Source organism: Rhinolophus sinicus, chromosome 13, assembly GCF_057876585.1.
Source record: "Rhinolophus sinicus isolate RSI-liver-muscle chromosome 13, RSI-T2T, whole genome shotgun sequence".
In the NCBI taxonomy this organism is placed as follows: domain Eukaryota; kingdom Metazoa; phylum Chordata; class Mammalia; order Chiroptera; family Rhinolophidae; genus Rhinolophus; species Rhinolophus sinicus.
In genome coordinates, this window is record NC_142513.1 from 26456575 (window position 1) to 26478644 (window position 22070).

Here is a 22070-nt window from a genome sequence, read left to right on the forward strand (position 1 = left end):
TACCTGAAAAAGGCTCAAGATATTTATTCCTTCTATGGAAATTACTTTGTGCCTGAACACTCCTCCAACAACTTGATCCTGAGAGGGCATATCCTTAATCTAGCCTCTGTGTTCATTCTCCTGGCCCCATGACTGGAATTTTAGGTTCATCAAAACCTGATATTGAAGAATGGCAGCAAAATGGGGCATTATCCTTGACCAAAAAGTCAAGCTTCTCCAGTTGCGACTAATCCAGGCAAACCCCCACCCTGCGGAGGACAGACCATTGGACCAAAAGGGGACTCACGTCATAGGTGACTTCCTCCACTTGGTCCTTCTCCATAAGGAACACTTTAGAGACCTGCTCACATGGGCCCTGGAGTATTCGGGCAATCAGCGGGTAATCGGTGTTCTTCAGCTTCTGTTTCTCTGGAACCACACAGCCAGGAGCAGACCTGAGTTTGGCCTAAAGCCTTTGTCACCATAAGTAGTGATCAATTCAGGGGACCAAATGGACCAGGAACCTTAGGAGATGTGGCCATACAAATCGGAAGACTGACTTGTAAATGAACAATTCAACAGGTGTTGTTCAAAACAACCGTTTCCTCTCCCCTCTCCCCTCTCCCCAACAATACTACCATGCCTCAAACCCTTTGGAAGATGCTGCAATGGGGGAATTGGTTTTATCTGTCTCTTGAGACAATCCAGTTCCTATTTTAATAGGCAGTTAGGTTCCAGGGTTTGTTTACTGACCACATACTCATATGGCATTCCCCAGTGGACTCATCCAGTGAGCCCACCAGCCTCGGAGGCAAACAGCATCTGAAAGTTTCCAAACCCAAACAAGCAAAAGAGGCAAAGGGTGTATTTTTGTTAACTTGCTATTTTGAGTTAATTGAAAGTTTTAAAGCACACTGTGTTCTTCAGACTTACCACCACTGGTATGGACCACGTACAAAGCAAACTCCTCTGCCGAATTCTCAATCTGAATCAGGAGCAAAAAAATGCTTGCTGAAAGCACATATTACACATCCTAACTCAGCCATTCTTTCTTTATCACTGCAAAGCTGAATGGATTTTAGGCTCTTTTGAGGGGAGGACTATTTCTCTTTGTAGCTCTCAGAAGTGATGAGAAAATGGGGCAGCAAGCAGGTAATGTTATCAATAATAATAGATAATAAGAACTAATATGTATCGGACCAGGCCAGGTGTTTCTCCAATACTTTATGTCTTAACTCATCTAATACTCACAACAACCCCATAACAGGGTCCTATTATCCTCACTTCACAGATAAGGAAGCAGAAAAAAAGGGAGGTTAAGTAACTTGCCCAATTCATCCAACCAGCAGGTGATAAACGGGGATTCAAACCCAGAACCCGTTCCCCTAGGCCACTAGGTGACACTGGCTTCCATTAAAATAAGAATACCTGGTCTCTTTATTTATAATAAAGGGATTGTGTGAAACATACAGAATGGCAGGACTTTAAAAACACTCATGCACTATGGGGCTGCCGGATGGCCCAGTTGGTTAGAGCGCGAGCTCTTAACGATAAGGTTGCTGGTTCAATTCCCGCATGCGAGGGTGGGCTCCACCCACTGAAACTAAGATTGAAAATGGCGACTGGACTTAGAGCCAAGCTGCGCCCTCCACAACGAGATTGAAGGACAATGACTTGGAGCTGATGGGCCCTGGAAAACCACACTGTTCCCCAATATTCCCCCATTAAAAAAAATCTTTATTAAAAAAACAAAAACACTCATGCACTACACTTTGCCCATCTATAGAAGGTTCATTTTCAAAGTAGGTTCCTCAGTTGTGTTCCAGAAGTCAATCTGTGCATGGGGCCCCAAACTAGTTGTCGGGCCCCGGGTCCTTCCAGTGGCTGGCACTTCTCAGACTTCTGTGGCACTAGAATCCCCTGCAAATCTTGTTGAACAGGCTCTCTGGCCTCACCTCTGAGCTTCAGGTTCAGGTGGTCTGATTCCAGGGTGGGGCCTGGGAAGCTTCTTTTCTAATGAGTTCCCAGGGGATGCTGATGCCTGAGGTCTAAAGAGCCCAAAGCTCTGCCCAGCACCCCCCTCACCACACACGCTCCACAGCCCACTCCTCTGCATCTCTGGGGTCCCTAAGGCACACACGCCGCCCGTCTGAGGCCAGCTAGCAGGGGGAACTTGCCTTAAATTTGTTGAGCAGCAGCTTCAGGACCTGCGGGGTGGTCATGGTGCTGTTGATGCGAACGTTGGTGACGGAGCCGTAGGCTGGTGTGAAGACTGATGTCTGTCAATAGAGGGGTCCAGGTCAGGGTGGGAGTGGAGACCCTGGGGTCTCAAGGATGGGGTCTAAAAGTCAGGAGTGCTACGCTGTTACCTGGGGTAAAGGGCACGGGACAGTGATACTCAACCTGTGCTCCCTGGCAGCCCCCCAACAACCTGGCAAGCATCAGGCTTTGATGTCCACAGAGAGCCCTCAGCTTTGCCTAACTCAGGAGCTCGAGGGGTCTGAGATTGCCAAGTGACAAGGTTGGGGAGAGGGAATAACCCAGATAAAGGAGGCCCTCTGTCCAAATAAAACAAGCACAAAGTTCCTTCTACCGTGACTTTAACACGAGGAAGTATCTGACCACTCCCCCACCACACACATGCTTCTGAAGCTGGATTTGAATCAGGCAGCAGGAGGAAAGGAGGGTCAGTTAATTGGGGTGGAGTGGGTGGGGCACTGATGCTCCCTGATCTGAGTACCACAGCTCTGCTTCGGGGGCAGCCCTTAACTTGTGGAAAATTCAGACCAACTCGTGGAAAAGTCACACCACACAGAAGCTGAGAGACGCATAGTGCAGGAAGAGGGTAACATGGAGATTTGCTGGGGGGATCTGGGGAGCGGTGTCTGTGAGGTCATTACATCTACCATCTAGGTGATCTCCTGATCTTGGATCCCTTGTTCCTCACAGAGCCAGCAGAGCCTGCAGCCCACCCACAACCCAAAGACTAAAGGGCAAACACTTGGCTTCTCAGGTGTCTGTAGCCCTGAGGTGGTGGCCGCCCAGGAAGGGACCTTGCCACCATTGGGGCTGCCCCTCCACCCAAATCCCCTGCCACCTTAGCCCCTCAACCTTGTGGTTGTAGAAATGGCCATTGATGGAGAAGCGGTGGCGTCGGATTCGCCGCTGGTCGCTAGGTGTCCTCACATTGCCGCGACGACGCACGCCAACATCACTGCGTGTGCGCATCAGCTGTGGGGTGTCTTCCTGCACCGGCTTCAGACCCCTGGAGTCTGAGAGGGAGCGGGGAAAAGAGCTCTGTCTGCCTGGACCCAGCATGTGGCAGTTTGCCCACAGTGCTTGGCAGCCAGTGCTATAGTGCCCACTGGCTTCCCAAAATTACATTTTATAAAATCAGTATTTCCTGTTGGGGGAAAGAAACATACGCATAATTTACTGAGAAGCAATACAGTGATGAGGTTCAGAGCAGACTTTAGAGCCGGACTCCCAGGTTCAAATCCTAGCTCTACCATCGCCATATATTGCTAATGTCTCTTGCTTCAGTTTCCTCATCTATAAAATGGGATAAAAATAGCACTCACCTCCCAAGATTGTTGTGAGGGCTTAAATGAGTTAATTCACATAAAGCACTTAGAACAGTGCCTGGCACAGGATAAGCAATATATAAGGACTTGCAAAATATTGCAAACTGACTATATCCATAAAAATTACAAATGCACATAGCCTCAGACCCAGCAATTCCACTAGAAAGAATCCTACAGACACTGACAAATGTGTGAAATGACACGCCTAGAAGGCCACTGACTACAATCTTGTTTGTCATAGCAAAAGACTGGAAATGACCTAAATGTCTATCACTAGGGAGTGATTAAATAAATGATCATTTTTCCATACAATGGAATATAGCAGAGCCGGAAAGTTCTTTATGGATTTGTATGGAACAATCTTCAAGACAAACTGATAAATAGAAACAGTGTGCAAAATGCTGCGAGTTATATAAAAAGGGAAATAAAGGAAATGACATCCAACCATAAAGGTTTGTGGGTGTGTATTTTCTTGTATTTCCACAGAATATCTTAGGAGGAATGCCTTCAGGTTGCTTCTAGGGAGGGAACTGCAATAATAGGTAGATGAAATGGAAATCTTTTAATTCTTTTGAATACTTTTGAATCATGAACCATGTGGGTTTTATTTATTCAAAAAAATAAGTAACCATTTACAATATCTATCACATCAGTCTTCACAGTTGGCCCCAAACCAAATGCTCCTCCCACCACACGTGTACCTGTGAAGCTCCTCCCACCACACGTGTACCTGTGAAGCTCCTCCCACCATGCGTGTACCTGTGGGGCTTGACATCTGGTCATTCTCATCTGGGACGTCTACCTCTGTGATCTGAATGTTGGGCATGGTGAGGGGTTTCAGGATGGTGCTGGGGACAGAAAACAAACAAAAGGGAAGTTGGTTCAACCCCTGCAGGGAGATGTCCCTACTCCCGCTCCACCCCACCCCACTCCTGCAAGGGGCGCACTTCGCTTGTGCCAGGCTGGAGACCAGCGCACATCACGCAGTGAAAGACGCTGGTGGGCTGTGCTGAGTGTCCCATGAGGCTGGCCTTGCTCCAGGCTGAGCGCTGGGTGGGGAGGGAGAGTTCTGGAGGGAGAAGAGCTTGTTCTCAGCAGCTGCAGCAACACAAGCACCCAATTCATCAAGCCCAGGATGGAGAACAGCAAAGAACAAAATCTGTGTGTTGCCTGCTGAGTTTCTAAACATGGGTTCTATGTGCAGGTTCTATAGCTTATTTGGAAATGTTCAATAACAGCCATTTATTTCTTTGGACAAGATTTCCAGTTCAGATCCACTTCTGTTGGAGGAATAACTCAGAAATAGCTTCTGGCTTTGAAAAGGAATGGAAAGTAATAGGTTGGCTGCCGCAAGGGTCAGGGTGGCTTTGAAAGGGGTGCTGATGACAGCATTCTCTGGATTGCAGAAACTGAGTTCTCAGCTACTCTGGAGAAAGGGCCACAAGCAGGCATGCTGAGCTGAGATCTGGTGTTGCTGTGATAAGTGGCAAATAACTCCCAAAAGCCAAAAAGGACAATGGGAGCAGCTCAAAGAGACACATCTGAAATCAACAGAGGATTTGACCAGGATGGATAATCATATTTAACAATTAGGACCATCCCATAGTGAGACGAGCGAAGACACTTCCTATTGTAGTATAACTTGTGGACTTCTGACCCCAGAATGGAAATGGTCACAGCCTTTCGGGAATGGCGACCCCTTGGCACCCACTCCTTCATCCAAAGCCCCCTTTCTTGCTGAAGCAGAAACTGGTCTCACCATCCTTCTTAACACAGTCGTCCAGGCGGTCAGTTTATTAGAGCAGGCATCTGGGATAACATTATTTACATTCCTCAAATGTCTCTCTCAAAGTATTTGCAGGTTTCAAGAACTAACTTAATGCCACAGGGAGAGGAAAAGAAACAAGTGTGCAAAGTGAAAGACCCCCTTAGCAGGCCAGCCAAAGATGACATGGTCTAATGGAATTTCAAAAATCATCTCACTTAGGGAATGGAATGTAACATAGTCTGAGAGTCGGGGTGGGGCTGTGGGAAGGATCTGGTCCATTGGAAATGAAATACGGTGAAAGTGCTGAAAGCAAAGCAGAGTGTGAAACCAGCAACATTAGATGAAACCAAAGAACCGTGACCAGACATCCCAGCGTCTGATGGGAAAGGCAAAGACTTTCCTCCTTAAATTCCCTTGGAAATTTAGGCCCAGCTCCAGGGCTTGGCCACATTGTAGGTTCCTCTCAACTTTAGAGAAAGATAGATTTGGGTGTGGAGTTTAACAAAATGTTTGTTGTGGCTGACAGAGATATTTAAAACAGAAAAAAACACCACTGTGGTTTTGGCTGGGAGGTTGGCACGCTCGCTCTACCCCTGCTCTGGCCAAAAGGCAGTTGGGTCAGCAAGTTTCAGGGTGGAACAAGGCTGGTCACTTGATCCTAAAAACTGAAGTCCCACAAGGACAGTACAGAGGGTGTGCCTTACAAGACACACTCAGCTACCCATGTGACAATGAGGAAGGGGAGGTACAGGCTCTTCACAGACCTTCCGGTGGGCACTCGGAAGACGGGACCTCACAGACTGCTGAGCACCACACCTCCAACCAGCTCCAGGTGTGGCCTGAAGGGAACAGAAGGCTGGCTGACCTCGCTTGGCTGACTCGGACAGGGTCTGACATTCCTTTTCTTCTTCCAGGTTCCCCCAAGACACGGAGAGCTTTGGTCAGAAGGTCTGAGCCCTAAAAGTCTCCAAACTGGGGTCTCTCTATGAGGACTAGTCCCAGTGGGGAGGACACTGGGGCATCGAATGTCCTGTCAGAAATCTGCAGGCCAGGCTTGGTTGGCCTCCACTAACACCCCTCAGAGACTCGGAAGTTCTCCATGAAAGTGGACACGCTGCTCACTCAGGCATATTGGCACCTCTCTCTCACTCGACATCTCCCTTCCTCACTCTGACTGTCACTCAGTGATTGTGGTGACAGGCGTGGAGGCCGGATCACACCAATATCTGCCCCTTTGTCCTCATCCCAGAGCAGAGCAAGTGGGCAGTGCAGGAGTTAGGAACGGGAGCTGCGGTCAAGGCTGGCCAGAAGAAGGGGGCATTTACCTGCTTGAGAACACACAGAACCCCCAGAAACCCCGAGACACTCCCAGTCCTCTCTCTCCTCACTCACCCCTGAGCTCCCAGATTACAGCCCGAGTGCCAGGAGGAAGAGGAGGGAGGGGGGCGAATGCGCTCGTTGTCATCCTGCATCTGCAGACGGATGGGCCGGCGCAGCCCCCAGGAGATGTTCAGCAGCCCCTCCACGATGAACTCGTCTTCTTCCTGCCCACAAAGCAGTTGGTATGATGAGTTGAGAAGAAAAGCCAGCACCATGTCCTAGCTGGACTCACCTGACTTATAGTCACACCCCGGCTCCGAGAAGCTCCACTGTCAACTACCCCTGAGGCTATGAAGGTGACCTCACGGGTCAGCACAACAGTTGTTTTGAGAATTTAAATATACATGTGCAAATGATCAAAATGGGTTTTTCGTTTGTTTGCTTTTACACTAATGACTTTAAAGAAAGAAGAATACAGCTCTTACTGTAAGACTAGCCTTGCAAATAGAAGCAAGAGCTGAATTCTTGCAGTTTAGTTACTTTCCCTTCCTCTACTGTGGATAATGATGCATCATTCGCTACAACAAATGTTTAGCAATCGACCCACTGGTTAAAGGAGGCTTCAAGTAACACTGCCCCAAGTTTATTCTACAGCGCACCAGCTCCTCTGGCAGATCAGGTGTTAACTTAAAAGGGTGTCAAGTGATCCTGAGTTGGGAGCTGCTGTGTGAATCATGTTTCTTAACAGTACAACTTCCTAGAACTTACAAAAAGCTAATGTGCTACATTATGACTCTCCAAAAGGTGAATAAATCCTGCAAGAAATCCCAATTTATACTCAAGTGTTGTTGACTGATAAGTTAAATGAAACTTAAATAAGTTAGCAACTCTTCTAAGGGCATGTGCATGTTTTATCCCAAAGAAATGGATCTCATTTATGATCATGAAACTCTAATCCCCAAGGATTTTGACAGTTTATACTATAGGACACACCCCGAAAAAGCTGTGTAAGGACTAACATTGTGTTAATGGCCCAGTCTCTAATGAGTAGAGGCTTTGAGGGCAATGGCCAGAAGGGTCAGGCCTTCTTTCCCAAGTCTCAGAAAAATCTTTCTGAACCCATGTTTTATGGGCAGGGTCCACAGACGTCAGGCCTGGGCCATGGCCACATCTTCAGGACAAGCTCCATGGATAAAGATGACACCTGTTTAGTAAGCAACTAACCTGAGCCCTGGGATCATCTTTAGAGAGGGAGGGAGAATAAAAGAGGCAGGTGAGGAATGGAGTTACTGTAGGGCATTTGCGAGTCTTGGGGAGAAAGGTTTTATTTAAGCACAGGCTACATATATGGTCTTCTAGATGGTCAAGTCTGGCATCATTACTTTATATTAGATGATTACAGGACAGAATTTAACCCAAAGCAGGGCTTTGCCTGGTTTGAGAGACCCAAAAAGGTCACTACATCCCAAATACTATCCCAACCAGCCTGGTTTACTAGCTGAAATTCTACCATCTGATATCTTTTTCTGTGGATTAAATCACCATGGCTTGATAATCTGAAAATGTGTTCGGAAGAGTATAGACATACCTTCTTATCAGTCAAGAACACTAGAGTATAAATTACTCTACCAGGCTCCTATATAACTCACCATCTATCTGATAACAGGCTTTACAGAAATGGATACAGGATGAGTAAACTGAGATTCATGACGGGGGTTGGGGAAAGACAGATGGATAACAAAGGGCATTCCAAGAAGGCACCCTAGGAAGGCTGCTGCAGTTGTGGAGAAAGGCTAAGAGTTATGCCACCCGGAGCTTAGGTGACTTGCCCATGTTGCTGCAGCAATAGAACCTGGGCCCAAATGTGTAAATATAAAAGACTGGGCAAGGTTCCTGAATTTCCCAGGAAGAGAGAAGCTGGCTCAAGAGCCATCTGAAAGGGTCATTTCATGAAAGACTTCCTTTAGAGCATCCCACTCTGAGGTTGGTGCTAACCCAGCCACACATCCACAGGGATGTCTTTGGAAAAGAAAAGTTCCCCCTTTTTGGAACAACTTTGGACTTGGGGTCTCCTTCCAAAGAACTCCAGCAATTCCCGCTAACATCCTAAATGAGAAGCCACTCACTGTGGCAGAAGGGACAGGGACCCAGGACACAAGGTCCCTCACACCCAAGACACATGAAGACAAAGACTGGGCTGGCCCATCAGAGAAGGAGCCTCGCAGATCTTCCCTGGGGACTGCTCACCTCACGGTGTCGGAGCTGCAAATTCTGGCCTTCATAGTACAAGTTGTAGGTCTTCAGATGCAGGAGAAGTTCATTCCTTAGGAAGAAAGTACACGAGGTGTAATATTCTCAGCTGAAGCCACTTATGATGCAGTTGTTTCCTCTTTTTCTCATTTCTAACCTGGCCTTTAGTCACCCCGTTCTGAGGGTTTGTCCACATGTGTGTGTATACACACACACACACATACACACACACACACACACACACACACACACACACACACACACACACACACAGTTCTACCACCACTCCCATCATTTTCCCCCAGGGTCAAGGTCAAGAGTAAACACCACCTAGAAGAGACTAAATGTCAGGAGCAACTCTAGAAAACTGAGGCAGGCCTCGTCTACTGACAAAGACTGGCAGCTCTGACAACACTTCCCAAACCCAAGCTGAGACTCACAGAGGCAAACACACTTCAAAGCCCATAGACAGGGTTTCGGACACCATTCAGGATAGTGGTTCACCTTAGAAAGTAGGGACTAGCAGTGGGCATGAGGGGGCGGCTGGGCCCTGGCAATATTCTATTCTAGGTGCTTTTGTCTTTTTGTTTACCCTAGGTGCTTTTAGTTTATTTAAAAAATGTTTTAACTTACATACAAGTCCCCTCTGAAGCCTGGTATCAGGCCTTCTTAGCTGCTAATTACTAGTTTCCAGGTGTCCCCTGGGACACAGCTCTACTGAACATGGAAGAGAGAGGGCTTCCTGCCCTTTGTGATCAGGGTGAGCCCTCGTCAAATCTGAGAATAGTCAGATTAAGTTTTGTCTAAAAGTGCATGGTAGTGCGTGAAGGCTGGGAGGAGAGAGGAACTTGGGGAGGCTGCTGTGTGATTTTGCCTATTCTCAGGCAAGGACAATGGAGTTTGGTCCCTCTAAATCCAGGCATTCAATGGAGAGACTTGGGGCCATGACGGAGGTCAAAATTGGCTGGAAATTCCAAGAAGCTCCTGACAAGCTAGACCCAGATAAATTGGAGTAATTCTATGCAAGCCAAAATGAACTAGTGGAAAATGTGACTCTAAACAACCTACAACAAAAGCTGTTTGCTACTTTTGAACACACAGATCTGAAACTAGGATGTAAAATTACTGGTCAGAAGTCCCTGGGGAAATCCATCTGTGAAATGACAATGATCTATAGTTCACACAACTATGTCTGTAGATGGCCAAGGGTGTCTAAAAGAATTAAAATAATTTGGTCTCAGATAAATTAAATATTTAGTTAAGATAGAGAGCATCCAGCATATGCAAATCCTTGTGCTGAATATAAAGAATATAAAAGTATATCCTGAAACTTATAATTCAAAAAAGTCCATTTTGGCTCAGCCCCTGTCACATTAGCCAAAGGCTGAGTTCAAGAGATGTTAGTGTCTATAAAGCAATGACACTGTCTCTTTCTGTTCAGGGGGAACCTGTGCCCATTCTAGTCAGAACCCCAGCAGCACAGGGACACAGCTCAGCTGTGACTCCCTTGGGAGATGCCACAGATAGGACCGTGAGCAGCCACCGCTAACTCCTCCTCCTGGAAGCCCTCCAGGACACCATCTCTTTTGAGCCCTCAAAGGTGCCACGTCTTGAAGGTACGCTTTACTTCACTCTCTGTGGCCAGGCTCTGGAGGCATGTTTTTATCTAGAGCAGCAATTTTGCTTACGCTCTCACTAGTCCACACTCAGCTGCTTACTTAGCTCCTTCTCACATACAAGAGCCCCAGTTCTCTCATGTATAGAGGAGGCACCTCTGCCAGTGACTTCCGTGGGACTGGCCTTGGGGACACAATACTACAAGCAAAAAGTCTTACTTGGAAATGTATTTATCTTTTCCACATGGGACTAGGGAAGTTTGGTGACTGTAGTCCATTCTTCCTTTCTCTTTTCATCAGCAGGAGAAGCCTGTATTTGAAAGGAGAAGACAGAGGTTAAAGTCCGGTTGTGCCTTTAGGAAATCAGCAGAACTTGGACCAAGGGACTGGGGGCACAGGGCTCTCTGTCCACATTCCAGATCCATAGCTTGCGCAGCCCAGTGCTGACCCAGGGCTAGTGTGATGTCACACTGCTGGCTGCTGTCTCTGCTTGCCACAGCCTCTGAGAATAAACACCCAAAGGAAGATGACAACCGTTCGACAGCCCCAAAACAAGTGCCCCAGCCACAGAGAATGTTGACACCCAACTTGGTTCCAAGAACAACCAATGAGTCATCCCTGAAGAGACCTTCACAACACAGAATAGAGATTCCTCTGACAGGAAAGGCTCAGATTCTACTGAGGTATACTAAAGATTGGTAAAACACGTAACAATGCCGAAATAGAGCTGGGCACAATAAATCACAGCATATACAGCTACAATCATCATTAAAATATGTGAAGGCAATTTAATTACCTCGGAAAATAATATATTATGAAAACAGTTTATAAAACTATGAGTCCATTTTTTTTTTAAAGTGCAGCTACAGCTAATTTTCTTTTTCTATGATTTTATTGGGGAAGGGGAACAGGACTTTATTGGGGAACAGTGTGTATTTTCAGGCCTTTTTTCCAAGTCAAGTTGTTGTCCTTTCAATCTTAGTTGTGGAGGGTGCCGTTCAGCTTCAAGTTGTTGTCCTTTCAGTCTTAGTTGTGGAGGGCGCAGCTCAGCTCCAGGTCCAGCTGCCGTTTCTAGTTGCAGGGGGCACAGCCCACCAACCCTTGCAGGAGTCGAACCAGCAACCTTGTGGTTGAGAGGTCATACTCCAACCAACTGAGCCATCTGGGAGGCAGCTCAGCTCAAGGTGCCGTTTTCAATCTTAGTTGCAGGGGGCGGAGCCCACCATCCCTTGCAGGACTTGAGGAATCGAACTGGCAACCTTGTGGTTGAGAGCCCGCTGGCCCATGTGGGAATTGAACCGTCAGCCTTCGGAGTTAGGAGCATGGAGCTCTAACCGCCTGAGCCTCCGGGCCGGCCCTATGAGTCTGTTTTTGTTTAAAATATATTTGTTTAAAATACATTTTATATATATATATATATATATATATATATATATATATATATATATATACACACACACACATTTATTTGAATGGATATATATTCAGATATTCAGTTTTATATGTATGTGTTTGTATGTGTGTGTGTATAGACTGATAGATAGATAGATAGATAAATAGATAGAGTCAGTCCCCAACATTACCAATAGGTTCTGTAACTTTAAGCAAAACAATATATAATGAAACAATTTTACCATAGGCTAATTGATATAAACTTATATCAAAGGTTAAGTTCCTAAGGCATTTCATCAACATTATAATGAAATGACATTGAATGAAATGACATTATTTGAGGACCTGTTATATATGTGTGTGTGTGTGTGTGTGTGCACGTGCACGCGCGCGCCAAGGTTTCTCAACCTCAGCACTATTGGCATTTGGAAGTAGATCATTCTTTGTTGTCCTGTGCATTGAAGGATGTTTAGCAGCATCCCTGGTCTCTACCCACTAGATGTACCTCCCCAGTGATGATAATCAAAAATTCTCTGGACATTGCCAGGTGTCCTCTAGAACCTACACTGCCCCAGTTGAGAACCCTTGGCAGATGTATATAAATGAATGAAAAGCTGACTTTCTCTGGGTAATGGCATTAGAATAAATTTATCAAACATTTTATTATGAGAATTTTCAAACATACAGTTGAAGAAATAAGACAATGAATAGCCATGTGACAAATTCAGTATGGAAAGAATGTACTATTCTACCCTTGACATTTATTATCTTCACTTTGTCACACATCTGTCCATCTAAAAACAAAAATCACAAATAAACAATTAATTTTACACATCAAGAAACTAGAAAAGGAAGAACAAACTAAGCCCAAAATTAGCAGAAAGAAGGAAATAACAAAGAACAGAGCAAAAATAAATGAAATGGAGACCAGAAAAACAATAGGAAATATCAATGAAATGAAGAGCTAGTTTTCAAAAAAGATAAACAAAATTAACAAACCTTTAGCTAGACTAAGAAGAAAAGGTTCAAATAAACAAAATCATAAATGAAAGAGAAGACATTAAAATTGATACCACAGAAATACAAAGGATCTTAAGAGACAGCTACAAATAATTATATGCCAGCAAATTGGATACTCTACAAAACTGGATAAATTCCTAGAAACACACAACCTACCAAGACTGGATTGTAAAACAACAATAACAACAGAAAAAAACCCAGAAAATCTGAATAGACTAATAATGAATAAAAATGAATCAGTAATCAAAAACCTCCCAGCAAAGAAAAGCCCAGGGCCAGATTGTTTCACTGGTGAATTGTACCAAATATTTAAAGAAGAATTGAGGCCAATCCTTCTCAAACGCTTCCAAAAAATTAAAGAGGAGGAAACACTCCCAAACTCATTTTACAAGGCACGGATTACCCTAATACCAAAGCCAGATAAAGGCAATATAACTGGTGAATGTAAATGCAAAAATTCTCAACAAAATGCTAGCAAACTGAATTCAACAGTGTATTAAAATGATCCTACAAACGTGATCAAGTGGGATTTATCCCTGGGATGCAAGGATGGTTCAACATATGCAAATCAATAAATGTGATACATCACATTAATCAAATGAAAGATAAAAAAATCATATGATCATCTCAATAGATGCAGAAAAGGCATCTGACAAAATTCAACATCCTTACATGACAAAAACGCCAACAAATTCAGTATGGAAAGAAGGTACCTCAACATAGTAAAGGCCAGATACAACAAGCCCACAGCTAACATCAAACTCAATGGTGAAAACTGAAAGTTTTTCATCTAAGATGAGGAACAGAATAAGGGTACCCGCTTTTACCAGTCCTATTCAACATAGTACTGGAAGTCCTAGCCACAGCATTTAGGGAAAAGTAATAAATAAAAAGCATCCAAATCAATAAGAAAGAAGTAAAATTGTCTCTGTTTGCAGGTGATATGATCTTATATAGAGAAAATCCTAAAGACTGCACCAAAAAAAATATTAGAATGAATCAATAAATTCAGTAAAGTTGCAACATAAAAAAATCAGCATACAAAAATCAGTTGTATTTCTATACACTAACAACAAACTATCTGAAAAAGAAATAAAGAAAACAATTTCATTTACAATAGCATCAGAAATGATATAATACTTAGGAATAAATTTTACAAAGGAGGTGAAAAATCTGTATGCTTAAACTTATATGACACTGATGAAAGAAATTGAAGAAGACAAAAATAAATGAAAAGATGTCCCATGTTCATGGATCCGAAGAATACTGTTAAAATGTCAATATTACCCAAAGCTATATCTAGATCCAATACAATCCCTATCAAAATTCCAGTGGCATTTTTCACAGAAACAGAAAAAAAAAAATCCTAAACTGTGTATGGAACCACAAAAGACCTCAAAGAGCCAAATCCTCAGAAAAAAAGAACAAAGCTGGAGGCATCACACTTCCTGGTTTCAAACTATGCTATTATACAAAGCTCCACTAAAGAAAGCAGTATGATATTCGCACATAGACCAATGGAACAGAATCAAAAGCCCAGGAAAAAACCCATGCATATATAGTGAACTAATATTTCACAAGGGAGCCAAAAATAGTTATTGGGGAAAGAACAGCCTCTTCAATAAATATTGGGAAAACTGGATACTCATATGTAAAAGAATGTAATTGGACCCCTATCTTACACCACTTATAAAAGTTACTTGTCATAGTCACATAGACCCAGACAGGATGTCCCCAGGAGTTCAATAAATCAGCTTGCTGAAGCTTGTATAAGAACTCACCAATCAACACAGCCCACAACCATGATTTTTGCTCTATAAAAAAAAAACCATGTCTGAAAACCATGGCGAAGCTCAGGTTTTTGCAGCACAAGCTGCCCGTTCTCCATTGTGTAGCACTATATAATAAATGCCACTTGCTTTCACTGCACCCAAATGACAGTGTAATTAGTTATCTGCAGTGCCAGGTGGACGAACTCTTTGTTCAGTTACAGATATAAATCAAATAGATTGATGGCCCAAATGTGAGGATTCTCCAAGACTTTTGGTCACGCTCAGCCTGTTGGGTGATCTTACCAAGGCCATCGCTATAAATCTGACCTATGGGCTCATGTTGCCCAATCTTTGTCACCAGCCTGACTTCTCCCCACTTTTTTTCTTACTTTTGTGTTTCTTGGGTTAGGAATGTTGGGAAAATACTTACATAGCCTACCACACTGTTGAACTGAAATTGTAGGTAACTGATTCTAGGACCCCTCCTATGTCTGCCTCAAGGACAACATCTGCCTCTCCCTTCACAAACTTTTCAGCCATCACCACAAATCCCTGGCGACCTCCAGCTGGCTGCGGGGCGGGGGAAATAGAAAAGGAAAAGCCAGTTAAATTTACAGATGCTTTAAGGCAAACACAGCAGCAGAGCCAACAAAGGGCCAGAAATTTAGAGTTCAGTCCGATACTCCTTAAACAAAGTATAGTTCCTCACACAGGGAAGGCTCAAAGGAAGATGGCTGATGGGGCTGGAATGTGGATTCAATTGGATACTTCCTCCAAAGGTGCCTGCCAATATCTGCAGCCTTGGAGAGAGGGAGTCACTCAGCTGGCTGGTTGTAGCTCTTCTGTCTTCTCTGTTATTATCAAAAATGTATGGCCTCCTCCTGGACTCCAAAACACCTTGTAAGAATCATAAGTGTCACTTCCACAATACCTTGAGAATACAGAAGTGATTGTCACCATCTCTTCAAAGAAGGGAAAGCAAGACAGGGAGCAAAGAGGAGGCTTCCCACATCAGCCAGTGTCTCAGGCACAGAACTGACACAGCTCAAAGCTTCCCACACTGAGAAAGGAGTGGAGAAGAAGAAAGGCGACACGAATGAAAAAGCAGATTTGACACAAATAATTTTTAACGTGGAGCCAAGCTTTGGAAATCTAAAACATATTTAAAGCTATTGAACCCCCTCTGTGAATATAGTCATTTACCCTGCAAGAGTGCTAAATCAGTACAACTTCTCTTCAAAAAAAACTGTAAAAGATAAAATGCATACCGAACACCTACAAACTACAAACCACGTCTGCAAAAATGTCTGGATGTGTGAATGTCGTCGGTGTCACCAACTTAGGACATGAGCCTCCCAGGCCCTAGTCATGTTGGAGACACAGTGGGGTCACCAACCAGTCAGTCTGTGGCACCGACTTCATGCCCTGGCAGAATGTCCCGGGTTCTTCTCAGCTCCATGAAATGCCTGTGCCATGCCATCCAGCTTGTCAGTGGAACCTAACATGTCCCATGGGAAAGCCATCCATACTTCCTACCTCCTTCAAAGACAACTTTGGGGTACGACTTTCCCTAAGATCCAAAAGAACGTCTTCACAAACAAAAGGTTCCTAAACCACTGAGTATGATGACATTCCAGCCACAGAGAAATTTCTGGGTCCGCTTTTCACGCTCTGTAAGTGTGCCTAGGCTTCTCCTCAGACCCAAACAAACTCACAGGTTCCCTAAGCCCTGATCTGAAACTGAGCTCCCCCTACATACTGTCCCCGCTGCTCCTGGGCAGTTTTGGGGGTGGGGGGCGGCAAGGGCTCACACCTCAGCCTGTCCTTCCTCACACCACTTCCCACCACACAGAAACCATCTGTCCGGCGTTTCTTTCCTCACCTGGACCTGGAGCTTCCTCTCTCTGGACCCCCAGCTCCCAGCCTGCACCTCTTTCCTGTAAATAGTCCCATTACCATTATGTTTTCAAGGAAGGGAGTGATTAAACTGGGGTCTTAGGTCAGGGGTTTCCTAGAAGCAGAGTCCGAAATGAGGATTCTTCTTCGGCACATGATTTACTGAGGAAGTGTTCTCAAGAGAAAGCCATTAAGGTTGTGAGGGAAGCAGGACTGGGACTGACATGGTTTCAGCTAGAGTCCAGCCACAGCGTGATCCCATGGGAGCTGCAGGGTGTGAATAACTTCACGGAGTTGTCCCACCTTGAGACAAGCAGGCCAGGCCTTTGTACTCCCCTGCCAGTCAGTCATTGACTATACAGGTCACCCCTGGCAGGAGGGGGTGAGCTCCTGGGCATTTCCCTACTACAGCCGTTCTCAGGACTAGGGAGCAGCTAAGATCTGCCGGCAGTCAACACCCATAACATGCGATAGATAAAGGGGATCCTGGTGGGTACCAACAGCGTCCACTCTGCCTTCCCTGTATCTAGGCTTGAAGCAGCTCGTGGATCTGTCACTTCTCCCACTCACTCTCAAGCTGGGAGGAAACAGCTGCCACACATGATCACCACATCCGATGCAAGGCTGAACTGCAGGAATGGGGACAGACTTGTCCAAGCTCTGGACCAGTCAAAAGCCAGAAGTTGTTGCACAAAGGATCTGTTCCTCTTCCTATTCGCAGACGGCTCCCCCACACTCACAGGTGTTTCCAGGCTCCCACATGAGGCCTCCCCAGAGTAAATGAAATTCACCAGCTCAGCTTCCTGTGAAGAGGGCAAACATCAAATCCTCAAGAAGCTCAGGCCGAGGGGAAAAGGCATGCAAAGCTCACTCCAAAGAGAGCGGAATCTCCTCTGTTCCTAGCCTTGGTTCCTCCAAGCTCCAGTCCCTTCATTCCCTTTCTTTCAAGGAGCCTGGAGAACACACTACAGTTAATGGGTGGGTCTTGGAGCATCCCCCGGGATGCTGGCTCATCACTATACAGTTCCAGCCTAGAGAACAAGTGTCTCTCCGCTTATTTAAGAACTGGAAAGTCCCCAGAGGGAGGAGGGCAAATGCAGAACAGAAAGGTGGGCAACTCCTGGCAGGAAAGTCCAGGGTGAGAGGGAAAAATCCCCCTTCAGTGGTTTGTTTTTGGTTTCCTAAAGTATCTTCCTGGTTGTATAGCAAAAGCCAGGCCTCACCCTACTCCCCACCTCAGTTCCCGGGCTAAGATGGAAGGTGGGAAACAACAGCTAATTGATAAGATACGGAAAGTCATAGGGTCTAAGAAAGTATAGCTAGGAAAAGAGACGGGCTTGGGGAGCGGAGGGCCATCCATGGAAAATATCCAGAAGTCACTCCACAGAGCCACTCCCTAAACAGTGAGAGGGCCTCAGCTGAAACCAAATGGGGAAGGAGGAACAGCTGGCCTTGAGGCATGACAAGATATCTCAGAGGTTCTAATTCTGGAGACTCTCCCACATTGGGGACGAGGCAGGGGATGGGGGGAAGGCAGTGAGAGAAGTTGATTTAAAGTCCTGACATCCATGCTGTATCTTGGACCAATTTCATCAGCCCCAATGGCCAGGGCCCAGGCATGAGTATTTTTAAAGCCTCCCTGGGCCATGCTAATGTACAAACAGGACTGAGAATCGGTCTGAAATCTGATAGGGATAGAGCTGTGTAGATTGAGGACACTACCAAATTCCTCTCAAAGCAGTTTTCAAGAACGGAGAAACTAGAATTTTTCTAAAAGCAAACTGAGTTTGGTCTTTAGTGTTCCCATCCCCCTTATTAATAGTTTAAAGGGGTAAGGGGACAACGTAGAGCATCCCAGAGGGCCAGTGTATGCAGGCACAGAGCCAATCCAAAGGGCCCCATCATGCAAAGCAGAACAGCACACCACAGAAGCCAGGAAGCCAGGAAGTTGGCCCCAGGCCCCAGATGCAAAGGAAATGCTGGCTGGAGGCCCTGAGCTTCCCCTTTTTGGGCCTGTCCCCACCTCTTCTCTCAACCCCATCTTGCCCCATGGGGACAATCTAGAGCTCCCGGGTTGAAGAGTTATCTGACACAGTGCTTCATACTATAGTGTTAAAGACTGCCCCATCAGGTCTCCTGCAGGACTCTGCTTTGTGTAACCAAGTAGCTTTGACAGAGGAGCTATTGCTGTCCCCTCTGCACTTCAGCCCTCTGGCATGGGGGCAGGAAGAAGTAGCTATGGCAAACAGGAAGCCCCAGCCCTATTGCTCCACACAAGGAAGGAGACTTGAGCTGCGGCCTGGGGCCCTGCCAAGGTCTCGAGATGATGAGAGATTGCACCTCATGGGTCCCAAATCTAGCCTATCCTGGACATGGGCAAAATTTGGACTGCCTCGGAAGGCTACAGGGCACACACACTTTGTCTTCTGCCCTGCCTGCTTTATTTAATTAAAGGCCCACTTACTGGCCAGGCCCGTGTCCTCTCTACTGTGGGGTCGACCTGTTCATCTCACCAATCCTCCCTTCCCTAACTGTGCTTCTACCTGGTTTCCTTCGGGGTGTCCAGGCCCCTAGTGACCCATCCACACAACTTTCCTAATCACTCTGCTCAGGAAAGGATCTAAGCATCAAACACCACCAGAGGGAAAGTTAAGGTCGAGTGTGCTAGTTGTATGCACTGCACTTTCTCAGCTTTACTGTGACTGTAAATAAAAGGCTTTGCCCCTCCCCACCCCAAAAGAATGTTAAGCATTGCAGAAGAGGGAAGGGAAGAAGCTGGGAAAAGCTTGGCTTGCCCTGCTTGAAAAGAGATGGCACTTACCTGGAAGCAGGTAAAAAAGGACTTAGCTCAAGAGAACTAGCAGAAGACTAGTCACAGGAGGCCCCAGTCACCTGTTTCCCCATAAATCAGGAGAATAATCACAGTATTATTATTATTATTGTGCTGATAAGGCAACAAATATGAGTAACACTGACCCTAAATGCGAACTTACTATGGGCTATTACCTGCTTCGACTCATTTAATCCCCACAACAACCCCCTGAAGAAAGAAACCTCAACGTCCCCATTCTGCAGATGATACGATTAAGGCAAAAAGAATCGAAGTGACTTGTCCAAAACCATACAGCCAGGCAGGGGCAGAGCTGGGCTTCAAAATCAGGGTTGTCGGATGCAAAGCAGAACCCCTACTTACAACAGCTTTTCTTGAGGTGAAGGGGAAGAGATTTCAGCTAAAAATCACCTGATCTGGCCATATTCTAGAGGAGAGGTTTCACACTTGAGTGAGTATCAGAATCCCCTGGAAGGGCTCATTAAAATACAGATTCCTGCACCTCCTTCCCCAGTTTCTGTGTACTTCTGGAGGGGGTCTGAGAACGTGTATTTCTAACAAGCTCCTAAGTGATGCTGGTGCTATAGGTGACAGGACTCCAAAAGTTTTATCTTATTCCTTACAGGAACACACGGGGAAGGCTTTATTTTCACCACTTTACAGATGAGGAAACAGAAGGTCCCAGAGGGTCAGGAGACTTGTCCCAGGTCACAGAGCTGACGTGAACCGTGCTCCTTCTATGGTGCCTCAGCTAAGCGCTGGATATACGGGCTCCATACAGCAGGCAGGCGCAGGCCAGCTTCAGCTGCCAGCCACAGAAGGCCTGGGGGTCCCTGGGGATAGGAGGTGAGTGAGTGACTGGCCCAAGGGACAAGCTGTAGGCCAGGGACGGACACCCTGTTCGGGGACCAGGGCACTTGCAATGTCACAGAGCCATGAACCTCAGTCACATCTTACCCTCTGTCTAAAGAACAAGCTACCCCTCACACTCATGAGCCCCACAAACCACCTGTCCCCCTATCCTGGAAAAAGCCCTGGGGCCTGACTGACACAGGTACAAGGCTCCTGCTGACAGGCAACCTCGAGTCCCTTGCAAAACGCAGGCCTCGCCTAGCCCACTTGCAGATGCGAACTGAGATTCAACAGGTGGCCAAGCTGGGATCCCCCAAACAGCTTGGTCTGCAAAGCCCTGGCTGTTTCCTGGGGCCTCAGCCCTTCCTGGGGCTCAGCGCTTCCGCACACAGGTCTGAATTCCCAGTGGGACTGGGGAAGATCTGAGGAAATGGTCCTGGGATTCCTGCCATAAAGGCCTACCTCCCATTCCCATACCAGCAGGTGGTGTGGCTAAGTGAGTGACCTGGAAAGTCACCACTGGGACCTACCCAAACAATCACCTCATAGGCTCAGATGAGCAACTGCTTGTTTATAGGGAAGTCCCAACAGCGTCCACAGGCTTTGACCTTCTGAATGCATTTTTAGAAGGAAACTCAGAGGCTCTTAGCCTTCTATCAGAGAATCAGGGTGTTGGAGTGGGACAAAAAAAGGCATAAAGGAAGTGAAAACTCCAGACAGAGGTGTGTGTGTGTGTGTGTGTGTGTGTGTGTGTGTGTGTGTACAATTTAGACTCTGGCTCAGAGAAACCAAGGACCTAGAAAGCTAGCCCACCAATATCTACAGTCCCCCAGGGAAGGGTGCGGTCATATCTGCCTCCCTAAAGCAGCACCTACATCACATTCAACCAGAGGGAGGGACCCTGCCGAGATGTAACCCTCATGAACTAAAAGTCAACAAAATGTGAAATTCTGTGTGACTGAGTTGGCCTGAGAAAAGAGAGTGAAGTTGGTGGAGGCATCACTGTTCCCAATAAGGCAAATACAACTAAGCATTCCTTGACCTACATTTCTCAAAACTGAAGGCTATTTTATAGGGGAGTTTTATGCCCTTACTGGGGAAGGGCAAATTAAGCTTTCCTCCAGCCCAGTAATTACTATCTGCCCATGTGCTGGGGGGTGGAGCGCGGGTACTTGCCATCTGTGGATTGGTGTCTCTGCAGGGATGTGCTGACTTATCTGGGCAGGTGAGGAGGGGCCACCTCCACTTCCCCATTTCCTATAAGCACAGGTTTCTTTCTGGCCACACTTCCTGTTTACTGAGTGGTTTCTCTGAGACTCATCTCTGAGGTCACATCCCCTTCCTCAGGGAACCCCAGCAGTTCTTCCTTTTTTGGTGCTGTAGGCTGAGACTGACTTTGTGTGTAGAGATCTTGGGGTTTCCTTTCCTTGCTACCTGGGGCCAGGATTGGAAATGCAAGAGCCAGGATTGCTGGCTTCCTCCACCCCCAGAGTGAAGTTTCCTCGCATTCAAGGAGCAGTAAGGAGGGAAGAGTGAAGGAAGGTCCCCGTGTGCTGAGCCCTCCTCCGGGGCAGCCATTGTGGGGCATCTTACATCCACCTCCTTTTAACCTCATTGACACCCTACAGCTACATGGGGAAATTCCCCCTCACACAGCAGCTCTCAAATCCATCTTAGTAACAGGCGAAATGGCACATCTGGGGGTTTCCACAGTATTTCCAGGAGGCTGAGGGGAAGTTTTCCACAAAACCATGTTCACACCCTCCCATGTCTGCCCTGCACCCAGCTGAC

General features: G+C 46.2%; 1 protein-coding gene across 2 annotated transcripts in view; it reads right to left on the bottom strand.

The window, feature by feature from the left end:
* The window catches only part of RASSF2 (Ras association domain family member 2), a 36083-nt gene that overhangs the window by 6319 nt on the left and 7694 nt on the right, over positions 1 to 22070 (bottom strand). For both annotated transcript variants that reach the window (XM_019733778.3, XM_019733779.3), the window contains exons 2-9: positions 10737 to 10827; positions 8899 to 8974; positions 6724 to 6875; positions 4323 to 4411; positions 3091 to 3251; positions 2157 to 2258; positions 913 to 964; positions 287 to 408 (exon numbers count right to left, since the gene is read on the bottom strand). In XM_019733778.3, the coding sequence (XP_019589337.1) occupies positions 287 to 408; positions 913 to 964; positions 2157 to 2258; positions 3091 to 3251; positions 4323 to 4411; positions 6724 to 6875; positions 8899 to 8974; positions 10737 to 10795 (813 nt within the window). In that variant the 5' untranslated portion in view covers positions 10796 to 10827. The remainder of the gene's footprint in view (positions 1 to 286; positions 409 to 912; positions 965 to 2156; positions 2259 to 3090; positions 3252 to 4322; positions 4412 to 6723; positions 6876 to 8898; positions 8975 to 10736; positions 10828 to 22070) is intronic.